A 21173-nucleotide genomic window follows, 5' to 3' on the forward strand; every position below is an offset into this window, starting at 1 on the left:
TAAGTCATGATACTTTTCCTACACAGTCTGCTTGAAGTACAGAGAGTTGAAAAGAAGTGCATGCATTTCTGAGCTAAATAATGTATTAATCACAGCTAAATACTTTTCAGCCTAAGGCATGTCTTTGGATAGGGGAAATGCTTCACACTATTTTCCATGAAAAATAGGATAGATTACACCTTCAAGGGATTTTACTTAAGTTAGTAGTTTCACAGAACTCTATTGTAAAATGGAACTGATCTTTGAGTTGCAAAATTACAACATTAGTTCTTCAAGTGCAGCACGTAATCACTATGAGAATGAGCTTCCTTCGTTCCATCCCTCCCTCCTTCCCTTTTTCCCTCCCTCCATCCCTTGTCTATTTTTTGCTCTTTCATATCATATTACAGCAATACACAGGAGAACTAATTCAGGCATTGTTCCAACTTCTTTGACCTCTTTTACTATCAGTGAGCCTGAATCATAAAAGTATTCAGTTCAACCTGCTTTACACTTCAAATCCAGTTGAAGAGATTCATACAGAAATGTAGGTATTAAAAAGTTGGCCAGCTAGATACAAATTCATACTCAGAGATTGGTACATGTTGCTATGTAAACAAATCACTTTTTCTCAATTGTTTTTAAGTGTAATTTTTTGGCTTAATATTTCACAACCTCTTCAGACACATTTTAAATACCATCAGTCACCTTGTGTATTCTGTAAGTACTTAACTAACTCTGTGCAGTTAGCATGCTGTGCTAGCATTTAATGTACCCAAATCACCTCTCTGCCATCCTACTGATCCTAATCAGTCCTTAGAAAGAAATGGTAGGGCACCGGCAGAATGAACAAAAGAAAATCTATATAAAAAGTCCACATGGAAATGTGTGAGTTTGCTTTCTGTTTTCTAGCATCTGCATGTTGCACAAATGGCTCATACATGTGTTCAATTTTATTTTATTTTTTCTTTTACTATTTCAGGCTTGGTCTTGTCTATTTATTGTAAGATAACTGAAGTACAGGACTTAGGCTATCTTTGCGCACAGTTTAAGCTGACCACCATTCATCACTGTCCCCCTTTGGGAACAGAAGTCAGAGCATTGGGATGACAAGGAGGGAAGAGTCTCCTCTATAAGCAGCATCTGGCTCTTTGGCAGATTTGTCAAGCACTTCTGCTAATGGGTTGGATTTGCCCAGGGGTCTTTTATGTGGTTACACTGCAGATGGTCTGTCCGTTCTATCTTCCCCTGTTGAATGCTTTTATTTAAACACACACACACACACACACACACACACACACAAAAACCACCTTACATCTGATCCTTAGAATTTACATGCTCCATTCAAACTGATAAGGTTCTTTATGAGTCTCAAATGGTGCCTGTGTATGCTCCTTTCTGTTAGAAATCTCAAAGCTTTCCATATATCCAAATGTGTGTCTTGACTTTTGTTGGCAATTCTGGACTTAGTTCTCCAGTTTGACTGCCAAGTGATATAATTTACTGTGATCTGAGTCTGTATTTTTGTCAGATTTCTATGGGAATTGCTTTAGGTCATTTTTAGAGCGGAGGTAACTTTGCCTCCCCTTGAAGCATGAAATATACTTGTCTTTCACTAGCCTTCCACTTTTGAAAAAAAAAAAACTAAGTTCAAATCTGGAATTGGTTATATGTGAAAATGAATATGATGGCCTCAATCTAATTCACAGGGGATTCTTCTCTGCCATTTAAGAGAGGCCCACGACTGCAGCAGCAAGTCTGTAGGAAGGTATGTTCCTACATGTTGGCAGTTCTATAGAAAAAAGCATACACACTCTCCAGGTAAATGAAGTAATTCAGTGGATTGACTTTTTAGCAGAATTGTTTTTTGTGTGGCTCCAGCACAGAAGATGGCAGAAAGAGGCATCTTCTTTCCTAAATTTCATGTTAGTTATATTTCAATTTACAGCAGAATCTCTGGTCCCTGAATGTTTATGGTTTTTAGAGTTTTGGTTGTTGTTTTGTTTTGTTTTGTTTTGCTTTGCAGTGTAGAAGTATTTGGCAGGTGGCTGGCCATGAGATGACTTTTCATTCCCATGTTATTTCAGGCTTTTATCTTATTTTCCTTCTAATTATATATGTTAAATTAAGCAGGGCTCTATGCTCAAGTAATGCAGTGCTTTTGACAACTGTCTCAAAATAGTTGCATGAGAAGCATACTCATCTCCATTAGGGTTTCATTATACCACTACATTTCAGAACAGTAACATTTCAAAATTTACTGAAAAGCAGAAGCATTGGATTATGAACAGCAATTGTGTTAATATTAACATCTTCTGCTTGCATGCTCTGTAACATTAATCAGGTTCGCGACCACTGGACAATCTATGCTACGTGTGATAATGTTAGAGTCTTAGTTCCAGGAAGTCGGCAGTGTAGATGCACATGAGCTTAAAAAACAACACTATGATAAAGTTTGTTACATCCTACCTCTTTTTTCTTTCAGGACTTTGACAGAAGTGTGTAGATGCTAATTTTTAAAGGTAGAATTTGTATGTCACAAGTCCTGCTGATGTCAAGCTATTTTTTGTTTAGCAAACAGAGGTATAAAGGAGGGGCAAATCTTTTACATTTTTTCATCAGACATGTGGGTTTTTGGTTCTGCAAGGTGTGTGTGGGGAGGGAAAGGAGAATATGGAGTGTCTGGAGCCACTGCTCTGTCCTTGCCTGTGCCCCGTGCTTGCATGGACCGGCGGGTATCCCCCACTACAGCTTGCTTATCAGTGTCCAGTCTGAGCTGAGCTGAGGGTTCCCATTTCATAGCTGTACCTGCCTCTTCTTACAGCTCCAAGGGATAATATGGGAGGAATTCTGCCCTAGAATCCCCAATTAAACACATTTATTGATTCTCAGAATAATCTCCTATTTCACCCCAAATTAAAAACTGCATGCTCTCTAGGACTCAAGTTGTAAGGTGACTTGGGGAAATCAAACAGTGAAGTGAAATTAAATGCAATCATTAAATATTATTTGTAAAGATCAGCCAGCATGAGTGCATTTATCAGGACATCATCTTCTGGACAAAATGAAAAGGATTGTGTGCAATGCATCCAATGTACCTTGCAATCTGGAACAGTTATGCATATCTACACTTTATTACTTAATCACAATAATTAAACAGTGAGACAGATAAAACATCAGGCCGTGAGAAAGTTGCATTTATTTATTTTATATTCTAAACCTAGAATGTTGTTGTGATCGCGATTAGAGAAGAGAAAAAATTGTTTTTGATACAAAACGTTTTGGAGCCAAACATACTGTGCTCCACTTGAGGTAAACTACAGAAATTTCACAGTGGGAGCCAAGGTTTAGATCAGTTTTAATTTTTGAAGGGACATCTTAGAAGTCAGATGTGTTACTATTTCTAATATTCAGAAGGTTTGCATTGAAATGTAAAGTTTGAATTGAACATTTTGACAATGTTTTTGACACCTCTTAGTCAACGATTATCCTTTCTGGAGATGGATGGAGATCTTGCAGGCTCTCTATACTGGTGGCTAAAGAAATTACATTGAAATTAGGTATGATCACTCCAGTACTGCACACCTGAAAGCATTTCTTTCCCTTGGGCATACCCTGACAAAGAACTAAGTGTTTCAATCACTAGTTTGAAACATAACAGATATTTCAACAGGGAGTCAGAAACACAACCCACCCTCTGCTCTTTTGTTATGAAAATGTGAGTTAATGTTTATATCATGCTGTTCAGGCTTCACTGAAGCCAATTGCAAAATTTGCAGCAGTTTCAACAGGACCAGCCTCTCATGTCTAATTTCCCAGTTTTAGATTTATTTAAGTATTTTTGTACGTGAGTAAATCTGGCATTATTTTTGTGTTGCAATTACTTTTTTAGATACAGGCCAAGCACTAATATCTGGACCCAGGCAGTCCTCTGACTGTTTCAGTTAAAGCCATACTGTCACTCAGTGAGGGATGTTTTCCCAGAGATGCTTAGAAATCGTGTGCAGCAAGCTGTGTGACTTTGAAGGCTGTTTCTTATAAAGGACAGACTGGCAACTGGCTAGTAGCTGGCAGATCTGATTGTCAGTTATATACATTCACATTCCTCTGTAAATAAAGAAATGGTCTTTGTTGCTGAAATTATACTTAGAAATACTGAAGACTCAGCGAGATCCTTCCATCATCAGTGTTGTTGCTTGTTCCTCAGGATCCAGTCACTGGCTGGATGGAGATGTAGGAAAGGCCAAAGTCACCCCAACCAGTTGTGCTACCGAAGTTGTGATGAGGGAAGCGTGGCCACAGTCTTGCTGGTTATCTGTTAGCCATCTCCTCAGAAGTGTTTGTTATTTGTTTATGGCACAGATCATCATGTTGTTAGAACCAAAGGTTTCATAAGCACTGATCACATCTGGAAGTGATCAGAAGTGGGAAAGGGAGCTGCTGGGTGAACGACTCTTTGAAAATGTGGCCCTGTGATCCAAAGACCGGTATATAGATCTTAAGTATCTTTAAGCTGGTAGTCTGTATTTCATGTAAGCTGGATACTTGACAGCTCCCTATGGAACTGCAGTGTCATTATCGCTTTTGATTTATTTAAATATTCACATAACAACTTCAAAATCTACTTTTGTCACCTTTTTTTAAGCAGTAGGTTAAACATGAGTTTAACCTCCTGCATACCTTTTTGTATTTTCTGTTCACACTGGGACTAGAATTGCATAACCCAGCATGTGGGCTGTATGGCCAAGCCAGTGGCAGGATGTTAAACATGTCCTGCATGAGCCAGAGCTGTGGCATAGGAACATTGGTACCATGAAATTGTTAAAGTTGTGTAAGGTGTAGGCTTGGTATATGCTAGCTGGTCAAGATTGGCCAGGCTGTTTGGAGATCAAGAAAGTGTGGCTCCCTGCCCTTCTCAAAGCTTTTCCACTTCATGTGCTTAAGCTGGAGAACAGCCTCTGGTCCACGCTGCCTATTAATTGGCATAATTTCTGCCTGTCACCTAGAGTGTTTTTTTTCCAACTAGTTGCCTTTTTCTATGAGAAAACAGGAAATCTTCGTTCAGATGCCACGTTGCTTCTTGCCAGATACATTCTGCAGTGCCTGAAATATAGACCCCGAACTAAAAATGCATGATATCAAACCTGTGGCAGTCACATTCATATAGTCCAGAAAAGAAATCTTGAAAGCTGGGATCCAGCTGGACAGAAAGTTATCGCTCTGTGTACCTTCTTTTTCTTTTTTTTTTCCATGGGCATTCATTTATTGCATCAGAAAATAAAACTTTCCTATATGAAACTGTCATCTGCCTTCATCAAATCAAACCAATCCCTGCCTCTGCAGGCTGGTGGGGTAGAATGGAGTGAGACCACACAGAGAAAAGGCTTCTTGTTATCTGCCAAAACAGTGACAGTCTGCCTGTTTGTGTTAGTGTGAACTTGTGTTTTCTAATTGAAGAAAATTCTTGCATTTATTCTGAAGTAAGTAAATTAGTGAATTTTTTTTGCTGCCAAAGTTCACTTGATTTTTATTTGAGTATTTTGGCATTGGACAAATGGACAGCATGCTCGGTGGAAGAAACCAGAAGCATTTCCTAGAAATTATTCTGTGATATATTCACAAATGTGGAAATCAAAATTAATTTAAAATTTTTTTGTTCATTGCATCACAGAAATGACACTGATCTTCAGCAAAAGTCAGAAGGGAGTGAGAAAATACTTTGATGTGGATTTGTGGCCAACTTAATTGCACCAGAATAGAAAGTTTATATGGTTTGCTAAAAACCATTAAAAGACATCTCTGTTGATCAGGCACCAGGGAGACTATGCTGTTTCTGACTCTCAAGCAATTAATAGTTTTCAGTAATTATGCAGAACAAAAATCTGAGTCTTTAAAATTTATTAGTATGCTTAGGCACCACCAGCGAAATCCTAGTCTTTTCATTTTCAGTTTATTGCTCAGACAGAAGAAGAAAATGACAGTTTTGCTTTTCCTCCAAAAGTGAACTTGAATTTGGAAGCAGTAGTTGTTCATAGGGTTTTGCTTTATTTTCTCACTAGACCCATTCAGAACATACCTATATGTCCTTTTTATAGAACAGTATCTGCATATTACTATAGCAAAAGCCATATTTTAGACTAACAAAAGCTATGACCTTTGGCATTTGAAATGAAGACAAAAAATACCTGACACCTGGCTGTCAGGAAGCACAGAGTCCCAAGGGGCTGAGAGCCAAAAAAATGGAGGGTGAGAGCAGAAATGTAACTGCGGAATTGGGCAGGGGGAGCTGGGGAAGATGTGGCAGTGCTGCTCAAAGAAACATTCTTTTTCTCTTGCTGTAAATGATGTCCTGCGACACACTACAATACTTGCCTTTGTCACTGAACCTGTTTGCTTCCAGTCTGAGTCCTCTGCACCAAGTACAGCCTGAGTACTGACACTGGCTGCCTGGCAGACATCTCCTGTAAAGTAATACTGTCTGCATAAGGCTTTTTTTCTCCTTGAATTAGAGCTTAAATAGCCAGGAGAAAGACAATAGGCCTAAAAGAAAACTGAGATACAATCACAGCTAGTGCCACTTTATTCCCCAAAGGATCACTGGAGCAGTCCCATGCCCTGCAAGATAAGCAATATTGTTGGGATCTAAAAAGCTGTAATACAAAATTCTGCAATTCTGATATTTTTTTCAAATTATAGTCTACTTTTATAACAAGGATCGTCTTCACAGTGCTGTTACTGCAATGCCTAAGTAGTTTCCTTGAGAGCTTGAACTCAAGCACTGGGAAGCTATATGATGATATTCAAGTTTGTAATGAATCATGCATATTTATAAGAACATAGTGCAGTCCTTACTTTGCAGTTAAACTTCTATGAAGCTGAGGCCATGGCATTTTTATTATTAATTAATGACGTGCTATTTATTAATATGTAGAAATGCTAACGTTGTTCTCCATTTCACTTAAGTTACCTCCCTGTACTACCCTTTGTCTGACATTGGTGAAAGATTGACAGAGGAGAAGTATTTTTTGGAATATCAATGTGGCGTTAGTTCTACTTATTCCTCTTACTTTTTAAAAATGGAAATTGATACCCTAATTGCCGAACAAATGCAAATAGTTGCAAAAAGTTTAGCATTTGCTTTCTCAACTGTTAAAATAGAAGAGACAAAATAAAAGTCCAAGGAACATTTGCTAGTTGTATCAGCATACCATGTCAGCTTTTACTGCTTCTCAGCACTATATCAGATCATTTTATAGGTTAAGAAACAAGGCCTTGAGCAGAGTGGAAAGGAACTCTTTCTAGTGTCTTGCAGTGTTATTTGTTTTTAACTCTTGAGCACCCTCACAGAACTTGTATGCTTTTGTGAGACTGCCTAGAATAGTAGAAGATGTGATATTTTGGCCATCTCTTGAGCTGGAGAAGGTACAAAGCAGGCATTGATGAGTCTGTGAAGACAAGAGAGGCAGTTGTCTCAATGGAGCAAGTTTATCTCATCAGTTTCACTGCTTCTTCCTTTTGAATTTGCTGAATGTTCATTCAGGGTGTAATGCACTTTATTTCCACTTCTAAATATATATTCTTCTATAGATCTCTGATAAACTATTTCATACTTTCAAAGCTGTTAGTAGAAAACACTTTGAAATATAGAACAAAAATAAATTATATAGCAAGTATTTTACATTTTTAAATGGCATCTCTTTAAAGAAGGAAGTTGTCTAGCTGTGATCTACTTGTAGAATTCATCAATAAAATATTGAGTTTTGAGTTGTAAAAGGAGTCGGAAAAAACAAACAAAAAACAAACAAAAAAACCCACCAGAACCCTAGAAACAAGGCTTGAACTTGTCATAAAAGTACATAGAAACTATTCAGAAATATAGTTAAACTGGGCAAGCATAATTAGCCATGCTGAAAACTTCCTATGCTAGGTTAGCTTATGATGTTTGGCTGTACCATTCAGTGGTTTAGGATCTACTGCAGATTCTGTTCAGCTGCCATTGTAGGGACAGATGGGAAAATTTATTTGGAAACAAAATGTGCTCTAACCTAGAGGCTAGGATTCGTGTACAACCATCTTAATGCAAACCCACTTCGACTGTTTGGGTATGTCCATGTTCAGGCTGGAGTTGAAATGTGTTGAGATCTGGAAGGCTGTTCTGTGCAAATGGGATGTTTTAGTGACTTTTCCAGTAAGCCTCAGAAATGATCCACTAAGCTTGTGCAAATACCAGTTTTCAAAGACTTAAAGCATAGCCAAAGCAGAGTAAAAGACAAATTCATCTTGCCAGATTTCATTTTTTTGCTCAGAAGCTTGCTGTCATATTAGCAGCCTTCCAACAATCAGGAATTTAAAATATGTAGCAAAGCAATGCATTTCCTTCCAAAACTTATCTTTCTATACAATTTAACATTTTACTTAATTTCTTTGAGATGTAGTCTTAGACAAAGATTGGGTAGCCAAAACTCAAGCTTTAGTTAAATGCCTAACAGAGAAAAGGGGGGAAAAAAAAGAAAAAAAAAAAGCTTTACAATGTATTTTTTAAAGCAGACTTAACAATAGACTTTACTTTGCCTAAATTTAAACACACTGTCCCTTCTAGAAAATAAGTCTTTAATAAATAAATGCATACATTTAGAAGTATTAATTGGTCCTTCTGAGATCACCTTTTTTAACTTTTACTGCAAGAAAACATACTGAACCCAAACCTGCTTCTCATTAAGTCATTGAAAGCAGCACTCTGATAAACATTTAGTTTGACAAAATGAATTCAAGATGTTGGAATTATTTCATCCATTTTATTAAACATTTTTCCTGAATCCTTTATTCACTGAAGCTGTAAGATTTAAGTAGGTCTGTTACGTCTTTCTGAGAAATTTTTAGGCTGAAGGTAAACTAAACGCATCCAGAAAGGTGATTTGAATGACATCTGTTACACAGAAGGGAACATGTACTTGAATAAATATATCACATAGGAATATGTTGAAGTAATCCCTTTACTTGTTCACACAAGCTAGAGCACCCAGGATAAGCATAAATGTATACAGGTGGTTTTGTGAAGCTTTTCATCATTTTGGATATCCTTTTCTTAGACTTTCTTAACTGTGAGATGTCTTTTACTCATCCAGGGAAAATTTTTATGTGTAAATTTGCTACTTTAAAAATAGCATTAATAATGAGCTTGCGCTTCATATGCCTTTTTCTAGATGCTGAATGAAGAGAACAAGTATAAGATAGTATAAGACTTTTCTGCTCAAAAGATTTCATATTGGTGTGGAACAAAAACTATTCCTCTTACATAATCAGTTTATGTTCTTGGCAAGCAAATGAAAATCAGTGGACTTGCTTTTCTGATTAAATCTGATTTGAGTGTGAAGTGTGCTTAAATGGGTAGCCCTTACATACAGTAGCTGGATAAATGAATGATTTTGCTTATGAAATATAGCTGAATCATTTATGTCTGTGACCATGATAAATTGCTGTCTAGAAAGAAATCATTGTAGTTTTCATGCTAAACAAGAAAATAAGCAAATGTGAACATCTCTGGGCTGATCATATTGGAAGAAGAAACCATGACACTTTAACTGTTAGTGAACACGTGGGTAGTAGTAAACACTAGATGCAGTGAACACACATTGTTTATGTTGTGTAGCATTCTCCCACTCCCTTAAATGCATAGAAGGAAACTCATAAGACTTTTTTTTAACATTTAGCTGTTATCCTTGTGCAGAAACTAACAAACAAAAACTGACAGAGTAGTAAACCACTTGAGTCCATTTTATTTAATCTAACACTGATCACATTTCCAGTAGAAAATAACTATAATGTGCTGCTGACAGATGTGTGGAAATGTATGTACAATTAGATGATGAAATTTAGGTCAAGGCAGTTCAAATCTCAGTGCATACCTTTGCATTTATGTGAATACTGCAATAAAATTCTTACCTGCTGATGCACAACCTGCAGTATCAACTTACCCTGTCTCATCTAGTCTACTATTGGGAAAACTGCCTTGCCATTGGCACACTGATGAATCTCAGGCTGGATTCAAGCATTTATTGAAGTAAATGAAATTCTTTGCATGGGCTTCATGTGGCTTTGGATAAGGCCTTGGTGTGTTTTCCCAGTTGAAATGTAGTATTTCCGAAACTGGAAGATTTTCAAGACATGAAAGCTTTAAATCTGTGCCTTGGGGTAAATGAATGTAATGAGAGAGAATCCAGGAGATCAACTGAATTGGGAGCATAAAATGGGAGACATTTCATTCTGGATTTTTTTTCTTTTTCTTATTTTGGAGAAACCAAAAATCAGATTCAAACAGCATACCCATATTAGATGGAAAGATAGTATGGTTTGGGTTTTTTTCTGCTCCAGAGGAGAGTGTGAGGAGCATGGAAGACAGTTTAAAAGTGAAACTTGTAATAAATGCTTGGGACGCTGGGTCTTGCCTTAACACTTGCCACTGCATTTTCTGGCCAGAATATGAAGATACAAGAGTTGTTAAACTTACTGAACTGTCCCAACTGTCCCTCTCTTATTAGCCATCTCAATCTTTTACAATGCAAGTGGGCTTTTACAACTTTGTAAGATAATCTTTCTGTTGGCCTTTATAGTATAACATGTGGTAAATGGTTCTCCTATTGCAGATGGGCTGGCAACTTTGCTTATACATAGAAAAAAGGTTTCTTTGGGGAATAAAAATCTGCGTAATTAATTTATAATTGAAGCAAGGAAAAGGCAAGCACGCACTGCAAATTAGATTTCTATTACCAGTCTAACAAGAACCACTCCTTTTCTGCTTTGTCTATGAAAGGCAGATCTGTTGTCACTGAATGAAAGCCATCCACAGTCTCTCAGTATAATTGAAATGCTGAAGTCCATTGTGGTCTATTCCTGCAAAATTGCTTTTTTAAAAAATTTTGCAAGATTCCTGGAAATTACTCAGAAGAAAAAAGATCAAGTAAACTAATTAGAATATATGCATTTTTCATAGTGAAAAGTCTTTCAGATTTATGTAAAAGCTCTGTTCATTTATCTGTATGTTCCTTTGCTGGATTTAGTATGAATTCAGTGACTATAGATGGTTGGAATACAGATAATGGGAGGCAGAAGTCCTGCTTCTGATTTGCTCTGCAGTGACTGAAATTACACTTAATTTATCTGTTTTCTTCTAAGAAATGCATACATGCATACAGCTATCTACCCATCAATCCATCCATTCACATCCATCCATATATACAAGCGTGTATGTATAGATATATGTGTATGTATGTGTGTGTATACATGCACTGCTGCATGCATGTCTTTTAGAAGCAATTTGAACAGTTTGGGAACTAGTAACATTTACTTCATAATACCTGGAAGAACAGTGGAAAATGCTGGGGTTGTTGCTGTTCATGACAAATTATTGGCTATTTCCTTAGATTTAGTTAAAAGACAGTACCACAAAACCACAAAATATTTATATCTATCACTTCGTTTAACAGGTCTATGGAAATGCAAGATCTAGCAAGTCCTCATAATCTTGTTGGAAGCAGTGATGCACCGGGTAGTTCTAAACTGGATAAGCCTAATCTCAGTAGTACATCAGTTACAACAAATGGAACAGGAGGTAAGTGTAAGACATTTACAGTACGTAGCAATTTTTGGCTAGTTCTTAACTTCATGCATAAAAACTCAGAAGAAATAGAAAATACTGGTGTACCTGTACTAATCCCAGCAACACTTTTCCAATTTGCACTAATTGAATGAAGAGGTAGAACTGCACAAAAGTGAAAGTAAGAAAGCTTTGAAATGGTTTAACAAATTCATAAAGGCTTTGTTATGCCTGTTGGTAACTTGGAATGAATTGCTTTTTCAGCTTCTTACTTCATGGCTGAATTATAATTTACAGTTATACCCAAAACTACATCCATGTAGATTTATTGAAAAGTTCTGGCAAAAGAAGTACATAAAAATTGTCATTGCTGCTGGCTTAGATAATTTTCTTAAATGATGAACATGTTAATTTCATTTATTGGCAGGCAGTGAAAGTTTGTCAAGAAGGAATGTTTAGGTTTAACTCTAAATTTACTGGCTATTATCACTGTATCTATTACTAAATGAACAGTGCTACCATGCAGCTACTACACAGATGTCCAGATGTTTTCAGATAGTAGGTTCTGCCATAGCTGAGATGCAAAAATGAGGGGGTGTTACATTCTGAGATGGCCTCATTATTGTTTGTGAGAGTGTCACAATGCATATGTTTCAAGCTGTAGTTTCAGTCCTCTTTCTTGGAAGTTAGATGTTGGCACCCCCAAAAAAACTTTGTAGTTAGTTCTTTCTGGCCACAATGCAAAGCATTTAATTCACTTGCTTAAAAAGAAAAAAACTGTGAATGTCATTAAAAAGTGCGTGTGCATGTGAGGGGAATAGAACCCTACAGAAAAGGACTGAACCATGACTGTTCTACCTATTTATATTTTTAAGAAAATCATAATTCCAGTATAAAGAGAAGGGAAAACTTCAAGCATACCACTAAAGAACACTAATATCTATATGCCCCTATATATTATACTTGCATAAATAAACTGCTTAAAGCAATGCTCAGGAAAACAACGCAGTGCAGTTAGACTTGGCTCAAAGTATAACAACACTTATTAGCATTGAAGAATATTCATGTACACTGAACAGACATTCAGACAATGAACCATTATACCATTCCTGTCCTCAGGAGACAACATGACTGTTTTAAATACTGCAGACTGGTTGCTGAGTTGCAGTACTCCCTCCTCTGCAACAAGTATGAGAGACCCTGGTACAGTGCATGTGTGTGGTGATGTGTCTCTGTGGCTGCTGTGTAATATCTCTTGGTTTGCTCTGTTTTTTTTTGTTTTGTGGTTTGAACATTTCCATCCTTTTTTTGTTCTCCACCCCATTTTTTCCACCCTTTCTCAAAGGTCTTTCCCACAGCCAAAAAAAAACAGAAGGAAGTTGCAATATGTACTGATCTTGCCGTACTTTGAAAGACAATAGAAAAACAAGGAGAATTTTAGCTAACTTAAAATTAGCTTAACTGCGTATGTGCTCTGAGAGCCTGGAAGAGCACCATGCTGCTGAACATGCTGAGTATTGCTAGCATTCAGCACTTCTGTAATTCTAGCAGATTTTGCACAGAATGCTCATCTGTTTTTCTCTGATTTTTAGGTACAACATTACATGACTACCTGAGCTCAAATTACTATAAATTGCTATTACATCTACTACTACCACTACTACTTTCACTTTTAATTAATGCTTATGCAACTTTCTTCTTCACAAATATTAGTCCAGATTTTCCAAGCTGCTATTTTCATTTGTGATTTTCCTCTCCTGTGTATTACTGAGTTACAGTGACTATTAATAATTATATATGTGGCATTGTTGCAGTGCATATGAGATTAACCACTGTGTAAGTGACTCTCTACAAGCCTTTACACAAGTGTTTAAGCTGTGCAGACTCAGATTACATTTAGGAATATCTCAAAAATATCCTTTTTAAAACAAAAATAAAATTAGGATTAATTTACCATTTCCAAGACAGATTTTATAAAAAATAAACTGCAGCCTTCCAGTACTTATAGGGGGCTTATAAACAGGAGGGGGCTGATATTGATAGGACACAGTCTGATAGTGACAGGTCAAAGTGAAATGATTTTAAACCAAAACAGGTGAGATTTGCTTTAAATGTTAGGAGGAAATTCTTCACTCAGAGGGTGGTGAGGCAGTGGCACAGGCTGCTCAGAGAAGCTGTGGTTGCCCCATCCCTGGAGAGGCCAGGTTGGATGGGGCCCTGGGCAGCCTGAGCTGGTAGGTGGGAGCCCTGCCCATGGCAAGGGGGTGCAGCTGGATGGGCTTTGAGGTCCCTTTCAACCCAACCATTCTGTGATTCTAGGATAGCTACAGGCCTATCAGTCTCACCTCGGTGCCCAGGAAGGTTATGGAACGAATAATCTCGAGAACCATCATGGACTAATTAAAGGTCAACCAGGGGATCGGGCCCAGTCAGCATGGGTTTACGAATGGTTACAAATGGTAGATCCTGTCTGACAAACCTGATTTCATTCTATGACAACGTGACCCGTTTAGTGGATGAGGGTCAAGCTGCTGATGTGGTCTACCTGGACTTCAGTAAGGCCTTTGATACTGCCTCCCATAACATTCTCATGGAGAAGCTGGCTGCCCGTGGTCTGAATGGGTGTACGCTCCACTGGGTGAAGCAATGGCTGGATGGCCGGGCCCAAAGAGTCGTGGTCAATGGAGTTGGATCTAGTTGGCAGTCGCTCACGAGCGGACTCCCCCAAGGCTCAGTACTGGGGCCGCTTCTGTTTAACATCTTCATTGGTGATCCTGATGAGGGGATTGAGTGCACCCTCAGTAAGTTTGCAGATGACACCAAGCTGGGAGGGAATGTTGATCTGTGTGAAAGGAGAAGGGCACTACAGAACGACTTGGACAGACTGGATCTGGTTAAAACAGACTGGGCCAAGGTTAATGGCATGAGTTTCAATAGGGCCAAGTGTCGGGTCCTGCATTTTGGTTACAACAACCCCAGGCAACCTACAGGCTTGGGGAGGAATGGCTGGAAAGCTGCCTGATGGAAAGGGATCTTGGTGTACTGATGGACAGTTGGCTGAATATGAGCCAGCAGTGTGCCCAGGTGGCCAAGAAGGCCAATGGCATCCTGGCTTGTATCAGGAATGGTGTGGTGAGCAGGACTAGGGAAGTCATCCTGCCCCTGTACTCGGCATTGGTGAGGCCTCACCTTGAGTACTGTGTTCAGTTTTGGGCACATCAGTACAGAAAGGACATTGAGGTACTGGAGCAGGTCCAGAGAAGGGCAACAAGGCTGGTGAAGGGTGTGGAAAATCAGCCCTATGAGGAGAGGCTGAGGGAGCTGGGGCTGTTTGGTCTGGGGAAGAGGCGGCTAAAGGGAGACCTTAAAGGGAGGTCTTCCAGTACCTGAAAGGTGCTTACAGTGAGAGCGGGGTTGGTCTCTTCTCATTGGTGACAGGTGACAGGATGAGGGGAAATGGTCTCAAATTGCGCCAAGGTAAGTTTAGGTTGGACGTTAGTAAACACTTCTTTACAGAAAGGGTGGTTGAACATTGGAATAGGCTCCCCAGGGAGGTGGTTGAGTCACTGTCCCTGGATGTGTTTAAGAGCCATTTGGATGTGGTGCTCGGAGATATGATTTAGTGATGGGTTGTAGAGGGTACTATGGTTAGACTGCGGTTGGACTTGATGATCCTTGAGGTCCCTTCCAACCTGAGTAATTCTATGATTCTATGATTTTATGATTTCATGTAAATGCTTGGTTGAGTTTCAAGAATTTAAGTTTAAATAAATCTAATTTAGTCTGTCACCTCAATTAAATGTTTAACATGTTCAGATAAATAATTTAACTACTAATTACTAATAGTGAGCAAATACATTATGGAAGCCCGTGTGTTACTGTGGACACATCACCTTTTGCACAAAATGAAAGCTGATTTTCCAAAGGCAGTAGCATGTTTAGGTCTATGCTTCTAGTTGAATATGTCACAGTGAGACCAACCTGTGTTGTGTCTGTACTTTCTACTGTATCTATCTTTAAGGAATATTATGTGCTTATGCTGCATAGAGTTGTTTATGTACTGAGATATGTGTGCTACAGGGTTTCTTTGGCCGCTGCTGCTTGGCTTCCTCCATCTGCCTGCCATCTCCATCCTTCATCTCAGGCATTCTGCCTAACCTGGTCTATGTCTCCTGCCCTCCCAACCTAGTACAGTGCAGCTACAAGTTGAGCTCAGGTTGTCAGGCAGCTGCCAGCCACCTCAGGCGATGTACTACATTCGGCTGCTGTCTTCTGTGAAACTTTCATAGCTTGTTGGCTTCCTAAAAACAGAAGAAAAAAAAGTACTCAGAAGAAAACGAGATTTCAGTCATGCTTGTTTGAACTAATATCTCTCATTGCCTCCTACCTATTACATATGTTTATCCGCATTTGGGCATAGCAGAAGCATCTTGTAGCATCTCCTACCTCTAAAATCTCAGTGTTTATTTTCAGAGAGGTTATTTAGGAGAACAGGTTGGAAGAGTAAGAGTCATGTTGGCCTATTGTTTCATCAGGTAAAGAACTTACATTGTAGAAACTGTTGCCTGTAGGGGGTTGTATTCTGAATTAGTCTTGGCGTAATTAAGTTTGATAGCAATTCCTGGAGGTCAGCTGGGCCAACACAGCCTCTTTGGGCTCTTGTCTTTGGCATGATTACTCTCATGATGAAGAATTTTCCTCAGGTCTAACTGGATTTTTCCCTTGTGTCTGTTGCTTCCTATCCATTCACACAGAGCACCTTTGAGAAGAGTACAGCTTTGTTCTTCATCTCCTCTCTATCTTTCTGTTACATAGCTGATGGCAGAAATTGGTTTTCCTCTCAGCTGTACTTGAGATTGTACAACTCCAGTTTCTTCTGTATGCCCTTGTACACTATCTGCCTGTTGCATTGCCCCGACCACCAGGGTAACCCTTCTCTGTTACCATCTGCAGTCTTTGCTGTCAGCAACACTCAAGTGGGCTTCCAGATTGAGATTGCTTTTCATTATATTTTTACTTTTTCAGAACTTAATAAACTTAATCCACATTTATACAACAGCATATTGCATTTATTCTCATTGAACTATTGATTCATAATGATGGCTCAAACTCTTGATCTTTGCACTATCTCTAGAGAGGCTGCCTTCGTAGTATTACCATGCTTTAGCTCACATGTCAGGAAATCTGTGCTGTGTTTTGACTTGTTGTCAGCTTATGTTTTGATTTCAGCTTTAAATATTACTGGCTGTTTAATCTGATGTTAAAATTCCTTTTTTTAGTTATCACAGTGCTTTTTTGCCCCTCTCGTTTTAATGATATGCAACCTTTAAAAAAAAAGGTAATGCTTCAAACGTCTAGCTACACTGTGGAAAGATCTTTATGATCCTTAAGTTGATAAAATCTGACTGTAGAACTGTTTAAAATCAAACACAAAAATACTTTCAACAAGTATTTTTCAGGAAAGAACAGTGCCAATACAGTGTTTTTCCTCAAGTTAATTACGTGAAAGGGTTTGCTTTAGGTCATTTTTTGCTTGACTGGGAGACAAGAGGATGGTGAATATTTGTGCTTATGGAAGTGCACTGCAATTGGCATTAACCAGAAATATACGTAACTCTAAAGTAAACATTTCAATTAGATACTGAAGCTTTGGTTAAAGAGAAAGGTTAGGCACAAAGTGAGGTGTCCTTCTGGATGCAATACTGAGCATAAGCTTATAGCTTAGTATGGACAATACTGAAATGTTTTATTGAATAGAAAGGATGAAGGGTACTAAGAAGTAGGATTTTCTTTTTGTATGTGTAAATGTCCACACTCTGCAGAAAAAAAGATGCATGCAATTTATAAAGTAAAATATGACCAAAGGTCTTCAAGGGGGAAGATAAGATGCTAATATAGAATGCAGACATCTGTATACAGTAATATACAAATACTGAAGGGATATGTTATTTGCTGGAAATGACCTTTAAATTTTCTTCTGCTGTATATTTTATTGATTTCCTGAAGCACCTCTTTCTCACTTAAATAGAGAAATGGGAACAGTAGATTACACTGACAAAGGACTTTGTTCATTTGGTAATTCTTGTCACTTTTTTGTTATAAATCAGAAAATAAAGGACTGCATAATGACAAAGACTGCACAGCAACTTGAAAAAATATGGCTAAATTTTTTTCCTGACGATTTCATGCCAAATTAATTTACTACTGTTGCCAGCAGAGAGAATAGACTGGGTGTGTCACTTTTATTAAAGAGAAGATGGAAAGAAGTCTATATTTAAAAGACAGACACTTTCAAGGTTGTTTTTTTTTTGTTTTTTTTTTTTTTTTTGTTTTTTATCTTTTCAGTGAAAAGAAATACACAACTACAGCATAACTGTAACTTGTGTAAGGGGCTGCTTGGTTTCATTAACATCAGTACACTGGCAATATTGCAAGGCTCTCTCCATATCACAGAGATAAGCACATCTTAGTTTTTCAAATCTTCCATGCTTGACCTAAACAGACATCCCTTTGAATTCAGAACAGGTCACTTGTGCAATTGTAATATCTGCAGCATCCCATATGACCTAATGGAATAAGACCTGTTAAGCAATTGTCTGGGACTGAGGTATATCAGCAGAGACACTCCACTCAGGGCTCACCTATTCTGGAAACCCAGTGGCTGTATTTTCAGCTATGAAATCCCTGAGCTCTTTGCTGTGATCACACAGGGAGAAATAGCAGTGTGGTTCTGCAGGTACTACTCTGGCCACTATTCTCATGAGAAAACCACATCCTTTGTTTAGCTCAAACACTGTCCTCAACATATTTTAAGAGGGATATTGAATCTTGAGGACAGCTAAGGCTGTATTTGGCCTCTGAAAATACCTCTGTTTCTTGACTGAACATGCGTAACTGACCTTCACAAGGCAATGGTGGTAACTTGTTCAGGTTTGCCAATGTCAGAGTTTTTCTAGGTTTGCCAGTTGAATGTTAGAAGCTGAATTGCCACTGAGATGCATTCAGTTATGGCTTGGATAGTAGGGATACATGATGATATGTAAGAAATCTTTTGAGTTCATTGTGGACCCAAATATTTGGTAACTTCTGAATTAGAAGCTGATTTCTCAGGGTTGTTGTTTGTGCTCTACTTTTTTGTTGTTGATCTTGTGTTTATTTATTTATTTATTTATTTTAAACTTCACCCTTCTATTATGGAAAATGGCTTGCTATTGACCGAGCTGCAAAAAAGGGGAAGGGCAAAGGCAGAATGCTAACAAATAATATACTTCCATATGAGCATGAAAATATATTAAATTATTGTTTCACTCATCAGGCAAAACTATTTTTGTGCTACATGCTTTGACAGCTAATTTTTCTCTCCTTTCTGATACCCTTAGGGAATTGTTGGAATCAATAAGATTTAGGCTGAAATCTCCCCAGAAGATAGTTCAGTTACTAAAACCAATGCATAGCCAAATGCATAGATGAAAAGCTCTATGGATGCATGGCCGTTCCTAATGGAATGATGGTAGAGTGCCTCAATGCTGTGGTAGTGCAAAGGTTGAAGCTGTTTCATCGCATGCTTAGTATATCTGGACTACCACTAGTGAGACTGGCATGAGGACTCTAGTAAAATCTAAAAGTAAAATCTCATGTCTACTTATTCTTCTATGTAGTGTCTCTTCTTGCAGTCAAAACAGAGCCCATGAACAGCAATGAAACAACAACAACAACTGGAGATGGATCGCTTGACACTTTTACTGGGTCAGGTAAAGCCATAATAAGATCACATATTGCTAGATACACATTAATATAGCATTTAATAACCTTCGCTAATGAGCACTGCACTGCATGGAAGTGACCTTTTAGAAGCCACAATGTAGTAACATTTTAATACCAAGTAATAATTGTAACTTTTTTTTCATTTCTATTAAAAAATGCACTTTTCATGAGCTACAATCATAAAAAAGTTTTAATGATGACTAAGACCATTCCTGTATGTTGAAATGTTATAATAATAATGTTATTATTGTACTGTAGCTTTTTCTCAGCGCTGGACTTATATGATTTAGGAAGAAAAAATGGATTGTATTTCTAAAGGCTGTATCAATTTGTAGAATTTAGAATCTTAAGGGTCGTATTTCAGTGCTGATCTTCTTATTTGTATGAACAGTGTGTTACTTTAAATACTGATTGCCATAAGCTACTTTGTCTCCATGTAAATATTTTAGTTTAAATAATTGTAAATTTAATCTGCTTCTTTAAAAAATGAAACAAACAACAACTTTTAAGTAGATTCCTATAAATTACTAAAAGATGACAAAAAATTAAAGAAAATCTGCCCTCTAAGAGGCTGAATCCTTCTAATAAGAGAGAAGGGAAAATTAATTTCATATCTGAAAATATCAACTCAGTAGCAGCCTGACTGAAATTTTACTGAAGCCAAGAATTGCCATGCTGTGGGTTTTGGTAGACATAGGTAGTCACAACCCATTTAAAATATTCTGGAAATTACAATGTTTCTGCGTAATCAAAATGTTTTAAAAGCAGAGAAACTGAGTGTATGATTCCAGAATTGCTTTTAGGCATCAGTAAATCCAGACATACTCTGAAGTTCATTATTCAGGAAAGTATTGAAATTTAAGTGCTTGAAGTAAAGGTCCATTGTGAAATGTAAAGCAAGCGTATACTTTTTCTGATTAGTAGGAATGAAAACATTGTTCTCATTATGAAAGGAACACCATCAACTTAAAATCTAATAAGTTATGTAAAAAAAAAAAAACTTTTTGCTAAAAATCAGCTGCTTTTTTTCCTTTTTTTTTCTTCTTTTTTTTTTTCTTTTTCTTTTTCTCCCTTCTCCCTTCTCCCCCCTCCCATGGCTATTGTTACTCTGCTCTAAAATATTATAAATTATGTTATAAGTGCATGTCATAAAATGTCTGTCTATATGCCAGTTTGGCATTGTTATTGAAATTTTATCAGCTTGTGCCACGTATTTAAGACACCTGAGCTGGATCCCATGTGTAAAAACATGGCTAAGGCAACATTTTCAGAAAGGAGGTGCCAAAATTGCAGTCCCGTGTTCATGCTTAGTTACCTAAACAACAGTTTGATTTCACAGGATGCCATTCACTCTTAGCTTCCACTGACTGCACAAGAGATCTCTACACTTTAAAGATTTGGAAAAGGTGCCACCAAAAATGAAAGAATTTGAGCTTTACAGTCTTTTTTGTCCATTAGCTGCCTACATATTCAAATGAAAAATGACCCCAATTCTCATTGTAGACCACAAACTCAAGTATTAAATGAGTATGATGACTCATGGTGGGAAATCAGTAGTCTGCCTGTCAGAGTGATTAGCAGTCTGCATCATCATATGTGAGGCAGAACTGCTTTCTTAACCTGTTGAGCCTTTCACAAATTGTAAATCCATTACTTGTCCTTTATTATTACTTGCAATTTGGAAAATTTTCAGTTTTGTGGCAGAAACTGTAAAAAACAATATAAATTCACACAAAGTATTCCTCTGACTTTTTAATCTAAGTGATGATTTGGGATGTTTAATGTGTTGCCAAAACCAACAAACACTAACGCATACAAAGATGACAAATTTTTAGAC

At 37.7% G+C, this 21173-nt stretch overlaps 1 protein-coding gene across 6 annotated transcripts in view; it reads left to right on the forward strand.

The window, feature by feature from the left end:
• The window catches only part of EYA4 (EYA transcriptional coactivator and phosphatase 4), a 151537-nt gene that overhangs the window by 86148 nt on the left and 44216 nt on the right, over positions 1 to 21173 (forward strand). For all 6 annotated transcript variants that reach the window (XM_048936092.1, XM_048936094.1, XM_048936095.1 and 3 more), the window contains 3 exons: positions 11463 to 11587; positions 12692 to 12760; positions 19231 to 19323. In XM_048936092.1, coding sequence (XP_048792049.1) covers positions 11463 to 11587; positions 12692 to 12760; positions 19231 to 19323 — 287 coding nt within the window. The remainder of the gene's footprint in view (positions 1 to 11462; positions 11588 to 12691; positions 12761 to 19230; positions 19324 to 21173) is intronic.

Source organism: Lagopus muta, chromosome 2, assembly GCF_023343835.1.
Source record: "Lagopus muta isolate bLagMut1 chromosome 2, bLagMut1 primary, whole genome shotgun sequence".
In the NCBI taxonomy this organism is placed as follows: domain Eukaryota; kingdom Metazoa; phylum Chordata; class Aves; order Galliformes; family Phasianidae; genus Lagopus; species Lagopus muta.